The 9,377-nt window shown below is 45.2% G+C and overlaps 1 protein-coding gene across 1 annotated transcript in view; it reads left to right on the plus strand.

Annotated features, from left to right (window-relative positions):
- Positions 1–7,934, plus strand: part of ARHGAP31 (Rho GTPase activating protein 31) — a 67,340-nt gene extending 59,406 nt beyond the window's left edge. Inside the window, exon 12 of the mRNA XM_064520138.1 lies at positions 236–7,934. Coding sequence (XP_064376208.1) covers positions 236–2,704 — 2,469 coding nt within the window. The 3' untranslated portion in view covers positions 2,705–7,934. The remainder of the gene's footprint in view (positions 1–235) is intronic.
- Positions 7,935–9,377: the final 1,443 nt, after the last annotated feature.

Genomic DNA, 9,377 nt, shown 5'->3' on the forward strand with positions numbered 1-9,377 from the left:
GTACAGGCCTCCTCTCAGGCCTCAGTCTGGCTGTACCTCAGATGTTCTCTTCTATAAACCCACTTGTTTAAAGACATATTTCCTTAGCTGGGCAGGTAGCAGTGCATGTGTGTATTTCCTGTAGTGTGCTTCTCCAAGAGCCTGTCTATTCTAAGAGGGCTCTTTCAGGAAAATGGAGGGGTGTCTGCTAATGAGTTACGAGTTTCCAAGTCATGGTATTTCTTCTGTTTTTCAGACTGAAGAGGAACCTGCTAATGCCCTGCTAGAACCGCTGTGGCCAGAGATACAGCAGGAACTGAAAATCGTTGAACCTGAAGAGCTCTTGCCCTTGCCAGGAGCTGTCCCAAAGACAGGCCTAATTTCTGAATCCTGCTCTTCAGTACAAACAGATAGCTTTTCCTCTGGCCCAGGGCAGGGTCCAGATCTGTCTGAGCAGAAATCTGCAGGCAGAACAGCACAGACCACATCTCAGGTGCCTGTATTTGGTGCCACCACCACGGAACAATCAGATGGTCCCCGCAACTGCCATTCTGAAGTGACTACACAGCACAGCTGTGCTCCAGCCCTTCCCAAACCTGCTACTCTTCCGACTGCCACAACTACTCCAAAGAACCATTGCCCAGTCGTGGAGGACAGCATGAGTGAATGTCTCACTCCTCCCGTAGACTGGGAGCTTCATAGTCAACCAGAATTTAATGAGGTTCCCCCAAGAGAAGATTTTTCATGTTCCAAAGGAGCATGTTCAGAGCCAGGGAGAGAAAAAGATAGTACTTGCCAGCTGCAGAGGGAAAAAGATGATATTACCAGAGTCCAGACTCAGAAGGAGAAGCCTGAGAAAATGACTGCTGATGCAAAGAACGCATTCTCCTCCAAGGTGCTAAGTGGAGCTGGAATCCAGGAGCCGAAGGAGGGCAATGCTGTTACCAGAACTCATGATGCTGGTGACCAGGACGAAGAGGATACTTGGACAAATAATGTGCAGAGCTTAGAACTTGTAGAGCCATGGGAAGATCACCAGTGGGTTACAAGCCCACTCCATTCCCCCACCTTTAAGGACATTCAAGAAAAGATGATACAGGAGTTACAGCCACATAGTCAGAGAACAGAGACAAGCCTTTCTCTTAGGCCACGATTCAGTCGCAGCCTCTCCCTGGATAGTAAAGACACAGTGATGAGTCTGTGGACTATCCCATTCTCTTTCACAAATGTCACTGAACCACAACAACCTTGCAGTGACATTCTGCCAGGGACTTGTGAGCTGCCCAAAACACAACCTGTCTCCCCCTCTAGCTTGGGCAAAGCTAAGCAAGATGCGAATGGCATGAGCTCTTCAGAAGAGCCTTTGAAACCTGAGGGGCCAAGGTATCACCTCAGCAGAGAGGGAGAACCAGGCAAGCAAGAGGGACTCTCCAGAATCCCTGTTTCAAAGCCAGAGGAAAAGAAAGTGGACACAAGCAAAGAAAATCCTTGGAGCTCAAAGCTTGAGCTGTCTTTGCCATACCAAAATACCCCAGACAGTTATTTACAGACAAAAAACACAAAGCAGGAGTTATCCACATCTCAGAACACTGCTCTGAGAGGAGAGATCGTTGCCAAAGGACTGTGCTCTGCCACTGAATCACAGATGAGTAGTAAAGGTGAAGACATACCGCGTAAAGGGAGGACTAGGCCATCATCCCTCAACTTGGATTCACTTCTTCCAGGCCCAGATTTCTTCACCTTTGAGAGCCTTGCCATGCCCTCTGCTCCTGGGAACCTCCTGTGTGGGCAAAAGGAAGTAAAATGCAGTGATTCTGTCCCATCCCTTCCAACTGCCTGCCCTGCTGTGAGTAAAGGTGTTCCCTGGGGGTCTCACTTCAATGCCCATGTGGATCTAGACTTAGATTACCTGGCAGTGGCCCACGCCACCACTGGCCGTCGGAACTCTGCCCCTGTCAGTGTGTCGGCGGTCAGGACCTCCTTCATGATTAAGATGTGCCAGGCTAGAGCTGTGCCTGTGATACCACCCAAGATTCAGTACACCCAGATCCCCCAGCCACTGCAGGCTCAGAATGCTGCTTCATCAGCAGAGAAGAAAGAAGCGGACACCAAGCAGGCTGGCAGGCAGGCTCACCGAGCCGCGTGGGGACATCTGGAGCCCCCAAAGAGCCCGTTGACAGAGAAGAAAGCCAAAGCAGAGAAAGAAAACAGTGACCCAGCTCAAAAGGACTCAGCCTGTCCTTGGCATGGCAGCCTCAGCTCTCCGCTGGAGCCATCTCAGTCCAATCATAACCCTGGCCTGGATGCCCCTGTTCTGCGCCGAAAGCGCACCTCTGAGGGTGAGTCTGCTGGAGACACCCCACAGTCCTCAAAGATGGAGAGGCCGTCAGGGTTCTCCAAGCCTTCCTACAGATCTAGGCCTGGAAGGCCCCAAAGTCTGATTCTCTTCAGTCCCCCTTTCCCCATTATGGACCACCCGTCCTCTTCAGCAGACTCCAGGGTGTTGTTATCACCCATAAGGAGCCCCACTCAGACCACCTCTTCGAGCCCTATTTGTGGAGACCTGTCTGAGGCATCGCGGACAACACCTGAGGGGGTGACTCTGCGAAACAAAATGACCATCCCCAAGAATGGCCAAAGACTGGAGACCTCTACCAGCTGCTTTTACCAGCCCCAAAGGCGCTCTGTGATTCTGGATGGACGAAGTGGGAGGCAGATTGAATAGCAACAGCTTCCCTTACTCCTTGTCCCTGGTGGATGGGATGGTCAACTCTAAGACCAACTTTGTTGCCATTCTTGCTGTTGTTATAACTATTCTGTGCAAGAAGGACCCAAAGCCTTTACTGTCTCCTGCAAAACATTTTGCTATGGAGGGCCTTTGTGTTCCTTTTCCTTCCCTTTCTCACCCTTTCTTAGACCCTCATGTTCTGCTTTTTTTGTAAGACTGTCCAAAGGAATTTGGCTTTCCTCATTCATGTTGTTTAACAATCCCTGTGAAAGTCTCATCCTCTCTGTGAAAAGAAAAGAAACAATTAATCTTGGAATAATTAGAAAATAGGGCTAGGAGGAACAGCATTCCAAAGCACTGTAGCCCAGAGTGCAGAGGCACACATCTGCCAAGGAGGTGAGTCCAGATGTTTGGGACATCCTTCCTTCTTTCCCCAACCACCATTAAAGTACCATGCCTGTCCATCTCAGGTGTCTGGTTTGGAGAGCATAAGTAAACAGTGTAGGAGATTGGTGATAGCTGAAGCAGAAGGTGAAGCAGGTGTGACCAAGTCACACATAGTGCGAGTTACCCAAGGCTGTTCCAGTGCCAAACATACAATCTGAAGGTGCTGATTCCAGCTCTTTTGTTGCATCAAAGGTGTGCTCTTTCCAGCATGTGCTAGGGCTAGAATAAAAGTAGCAGAACAGGAAAAGCCTAATTGTTTTAATTAATCTTTCAAATCTTGCTCATAAATTTTATTGTGCTCAGCCACACCTTCTATTGGCAGGCAAAATTTGGGTGTGAGGGGGTGTGTAGCTGGCTGCCTAGTGATGGAGGATACTCAGGCTGGTATCAGTTGAAGTGAAGATATGGTCATAACAAAGGCCACTATCAACTATTTTCATCATTGCTTAAAGCCAGATGACACCTCTGCAACTATCTCCAGCTGTGCTCCACACTGCCATGAGCAGAGAAAAGCAAGAGTATCTTCTGATCTGCATGTCCCTGGGCTGTTGCCCTCTTGCACTCTGACTGACATGTCTGTGACCCTTGATCTTTCATTGCAACTGTGTGGCATGTCCCCAGGTGCTTCTTCCTCTTTTAAACTTCCTCTCCTTGTGATTTTACAGTTTCTTTGAGAGCACGGCTGGCTTTCACTTCCCTGCCCCTCAATGCTTTCAAATTGATTGGAAGTATGGTAAAGAGGATGATTTGTGGGACCACAGAACAGATCATGAACAATATCCTGAGAGGAAGATTTGAAGTGAATTAAACTGTCTCCTGAAGGGCCGTTATCATTACAGGCAAATACATGTTCATATAAGCAACAGCTGCCGTGGGAATAGAATTAAAGCTTCCATTATAAAGCCTCTAACTCTGAGTTAGCCGCAGGCTCATCTTTTGCCCAGTACGTGACTGTGGGCGATTGCAAAGTCAGGTACAGCCAGTGCTGTCTCTGCAATTTAAATGTCACTAGTGACTATGGAGGAGATGGGAACACAGGTGTTGCTGCTAGCATTGAGATTGTCCCTGTAATGGTGCCTGCAGGGGCCATCATTCATGGAGATCTTTCAGTCTGTAGGCCTTCTGATGGATATTATGGGCTATAGCTTAAACGGTAACTGAGCAGCTGGTAGGAAGTGCTACAGCCACCACAGTGGATGTCAGTCAAAAGTTCCCAATGGTTGCATGTTTAGATCTTTCTCTGCTAAAGGCTGCTGCAATGCTGGCATTTTCAAATTCTTAGTAAACTGAGCTCATGAGCTCTTGGTCTATATCAAAAGTGTCACTTAATTAGTGTCATTGGGGCTAGAGGGCCCAGATTCTCAATGGTGCTCTCTCTTCATTCTCTTTGATTGCTCAAGGGGAGAGATGCCAGAGTACTTCTGAGAAGTTCTGTGCCCACATATGCAAGGAATATATCTTTAGCAGCATATTCTCTTGCCATATCCAAAGGGAGTGAAAAAACAGTGGGCTTTGTTCCTGTCACCGGTTGCATATTTGATCCTCCCCATTGTATTCTGCACTTGTGTATAATGCAATATAGGAGGGAACAGAGTAGAGAACTAAGTTGCCATATTTTATTAAGGGAAAATGTTAATTCTGAAAATAAGCTAGAGTTCTTGTTTGGGTTTATGTTCTCCCACAGATGTTAGCAAGTGTTTTACTGGGGCAAGCAGTGGAGGGCAGGTCCAGAATATGCAGCTTTATGACAATTGTATTATCCTGCATAAAATCCCTTTGCAGCCTCCCATTATAATGAGGGGATTGCTAGTCCATGTTCCTCATACTTAATAAAGCTCTGTGCTGCCTCTACATGGCACTCAAGAGCCTTTTTTACTGCCTCATGGGAAAGCTTTTAACAGCCACAGGAGAGTTAATGGCAAATGACTTGGGAAGATGTGATACAGGTACTATGGTAAGGCTTTACAGAATGTAATGGTAGTGGAAAAGGTGCCCAATTTTTCTGGTGTCAATGAAATGGTTTGCTTTGGGCAGGGATTTTTGTTCTCCCCTCAGTTACTAGAAGTTCTGACTGCCAAGGCATTTGGAACAGAGCCAGCCAGACTCAGAAAGTAAAGCAGCAAAAGAAAAAGAAAATGTTATGAAACCTTGGCACCTTAAAACCATCCCTTTTTTTCCTTTTTCTCATATAAGCTGATCTATGAGCAAGAAATGAGATCCTGGCAATTTGTATATACATATTCTGTCTTAATGCTTAATGGTGTTCCATTAAGCAATAACACTGTTGCCATAAATGGTGAAATTCCTGCAAGAAGGAAATTATTAGAAAATGTTACTTAATACTAAAGATTGGCCTCAAACAAAATCTGGATCCAGACTGTAGTTTTTGAAGATGCTTCAGAATTTGAGCTCAGATTCAGGTCTTGGATTTTAATTAACCAGAGCTTCTGAAATGAGATCTAAATTTTGTAGCTTCCCATCTCTATTTACAGTTCCAGCTCCACCCTTCAGCTGATGTATCAAAATTCCAAGAGCCTATTCAGGTGGACTTAACAGACGCACATCACTATAGTTTATGGTCATGACTGGACTTGTATCAAGAGAGCTGAGGTAAAGCCCTAGATCCTGCAGAACTGGGAGTATTTGCTTAGTTTGTTGCACAGGTGTCACCACACCCAACTCCAGACCCAAACTTCTGTAGAATTTGTAATGTTTTATAGTGGGTTTCTGTTGACACTGACAATTGCTGTTGGCTTCAAGGACTATGGCTTAATAAATCTGAACAAAGCCAGAAAACAGAAGCCACCTCCCATTCAGTGGTGCTGATTGTGTGGTTGCAGCCTCCAGAGACCTCACTTTATTGAGCCATTTTTTCCAACTGAGATCAGCTTCAAGGTCAGGCCTGATGTCACTTTCACTTTAGAGCCCTTATGTTGACCTTCGCCACCCTGCACTAGCAGACTGAACCAGAGACTGGAAGCTCTTCTGAAGTTCAGGGTTTTGGAACTGTATACCGTGGGTGCCAAACTCCTGCCCTCCAGCACAACCCCTCAAAACTGGAGGTTCTGAAAAAGGTTTTCTTTTTTTTTTTTCCCCTCCGCTTCTTCCTGGGTTTGTTTGGGTTTTTCTGGGGAGTATTGAGAAGGCTAGAACAGATTTAGGGGAGGTGGGTCTGGCCCAGAATTTGAAGTTTTTGTATAAGGGAGAGCTGAGTTGGTTATTCTTGGCATTATGGAAAGGATCTTCCTAATTAGAATGGTGCATCATTTGCAGACCTCTGCAGAGTCTGAGAGGATCACTCTACAGACCCTGGAGTGCATTCAGTTCTCCTGAGACTGTGAAGAGTATAAGGGCCTTCTTTGTGAGTTTGCAGATGACCTCAGTGAAATGGTTGGGCTGGCAAAGATGGGAAACAGCAGCTGGAAAGGAATGACATGAGTAGATGTCAGCTCTTGTGGGAGCTGCCTTGTTGGAGGGATGGTGAGCAGAAATGAGGATTGTATTTTACCTTATAAACCACATTCCTCTGGGCCACCCCTCCCATCCTATCCTTTAATAAAGAGTGAAGCACTTCTCTTTTCACCTTTAGGGCTTCAGAGGAACTTAGGTCTACATTAGGGATTCCCTCATCCAGAGTCCAAAAGGTGCAATCAGTCTTTTTTCTTTCTTTATGAATGCCTGTAGTGGTGAATATTGTGTTAAATTTATACATACATATATATATATATATATATATATATATATATAAAGAACATTATATATAAATATATTAAAAAGGAAATGTAATTAAAATGAAGGAATTATCTAAATAGAATCCTGCATGTCTGTGAAACTTGGGCAGATATATAGAACTGTTTCTGCTGCAATTTTTCTAGCACTGAAGGTGAGCGATCAAATGGCTTTTTGCCCACAGAGGAGAAGCTAATTAGTTCTGGTAATCTGTGGTGGACAGAGACCCTGAAGCTGACTTCCTGAGAGGATCATGTCCTGGGAGAAGAGAGGTGGGATCAGGGGAGACCAGAGTGCAAGGACTGATTTAGCTTTTTACCACCAGCTTCTCTCCCAGTCCTTGAAAAAGCAAACAATCAACTGGAGCATATATTCCCTTCTGGGAATGCCCAGATTTTGCAGTTGTCCCTTTTGATTCTCTGTCTCTAGGAAAAAGAAATTCTAGGGACTGGGGAAAAACTGTAGCTGATCCCAATTCTGTTTAGCTTTTGCCTGCTCCCAGTAAATGTAAAGGCTTTCTGATAACTAATCCTGCTCCAAGCATGGAATGGAAAGCTTGCTATTGCGTTCAGTTGGAGCTGGAGTAGGACTTTCACAGGACTGAAGAGGAAGGAAAGCAGGAGGCAAGTGCTTCCTGAGGGCTCCATGCAGCAGCCCAAGCCTTGGATCTTATTCTTGGAGGTACTGGTCCCCTTCAAAATACTCATTTGCTGCCACGTCAAGGGAAGGGTTGGAAATCAGACACTGTGAAAAGGATCGTCCCCCCTGTACCCACCCTCGTTATTGATTATTTCTCCTGCTAGCCTTGATGGATTGTATTTTTGTTAAGCTTTGTTCTCTGTGTGGACTTGACTGCCTTTGTGCCTTACTGCTTAAAAAAAAAAAAGAAAAACAACACCCACAAAAAAAGATGTTTTGCCAGGTCTCAGCCATGAGATTAAACTGGAGTTTTTATAGAAACAGACCTGTGCCTGGTGATATTTTGAAACATTTTCTTTCTCCTGGATCTGATTTATGAACACAGTGAACAAATGCATCTGTCTTTCTCTAACATCAAGTTTGAGCCCTTGTTTTCTCATATGAGGGGACAGGAAATTGAACCGGTCTTGTATGGGTTTTGGTTGCGGGGGTTCAGCACACACTTTTCTCATTGAGGATAACGCAGGCTGCTACTGCTCAGCGGCTCTGCAAATGAAGAAAGGGCATGGAGACTTCTGTAGAATTACCATTATCTGAAGTGCTTTAAAGTTTCCAGTGCTGAAATTCATCTTTCTTCTTACCATTTCTAGTTCTGCCAGGCTGAAGTTTTGGTGATGCACAACCACATTGTCCCATTTAGCACAGCTCCTACAGAATTCTGCCTTGTCTGCGATAATGTAGAGCAACAGAGAGTAGAGGTCAGAAATGCTTTGGAGTCCCAACACTTGTAGAGGGGAAGCCAAACTGGAGCAAGAGAAGTTACTATGAATCCTTTAGTGCATTGTGTATGCACTTCTGTCGTTTTGCAAAGGATAAGCAAGAACTTAACAAAACTGTGAATTAAATGTCCTAGTTCTCTATGTTCTTGCAGTTCCTTGTTGTTTCAGTCTCTAAACTTAGTGTGGAAGTGAACATTATTAGTAGCTGTCCCTTATTCCACACTGAAGAAAAAAGATGAAGGTTCTTGTGGTTGTAAACCTCGGTGGGCATATCTGCAGTCCAACCTGCTCTTTGTTCCCTCCAAACAGCAGAAAAATCATTAGGTCAAAAGAAATACATTTTTCATTTTTCAACAGCTGAGCCCAGGACTTGACTCCTTTTCCTACCTCCTTCATGACTTCGATTTCCCTTTAGGAAAATGCCTGGTTTGTGCTTCCTGCTTGCCATGGCAACCGGCACACAAAGTAAGACAGAAAAGCATGTCTGTTGAACTCTGTAATTGTTGTCAGCCCTAGCCAATCATAAGTGCTGTACAAGAAACAGTATTTTTGCATTCTTTTGCCACAGAGTCTAATAATGACTTGGGCATAACACAAGAGGAGAATCCCAAACTGCCCCCCAGTGTTTCTATGATTATGGAAATTAAGCAGATGGTGCACTGAAGACCTGTACATCCTCCAGTGAGAACTATGCCCCAAACTGGTGTGTTTAAATACATAGAAGTGCTTGAACACAATTTCAGCCAAGTCCTTTTGCCTGTTTTCACATCAAAATGGGTTTGAAAGTCTGACTTGGGATGAATATCTGCATGGGTTGTATTGGAAGCACCAGTTGCAGCATCCTAGATACTTTCAGGTAAGTCAGTCAGCAAGATTAAGCAAATTCCCGAACTGGCTGTTTACTAGGAGAGAGCCTGATACTAGTGTCCCGTGCATCCTTCTTGCAACACAGGAGTTCAGGCAATAGAGGACAACAGGACATGTCCAGCAGGTACCCCACTGGATGGAGCTAGACGTAGATTGGCAGCAAAGGAGAAGCAGGCAGTGCAAGGAAGAAATTTATCCCAATTTGGGAG

Source organism: Dromaius novaehollandiae, chromosome 1, assembly GCF_036370855.1.
Source record: "Dromaius novaehollandiae isolate bDroNov1 chromosome 1, bDroNov1.hap1, whole genome shotgun sequence".
Taxonomy (NCBI): domain Eukaryota; kingdom Metazoa; phylum Chordata; class Aves; order Casuariiformes; family Dromaiidae; genus Dromaius; species Dromaius novaehollandiae.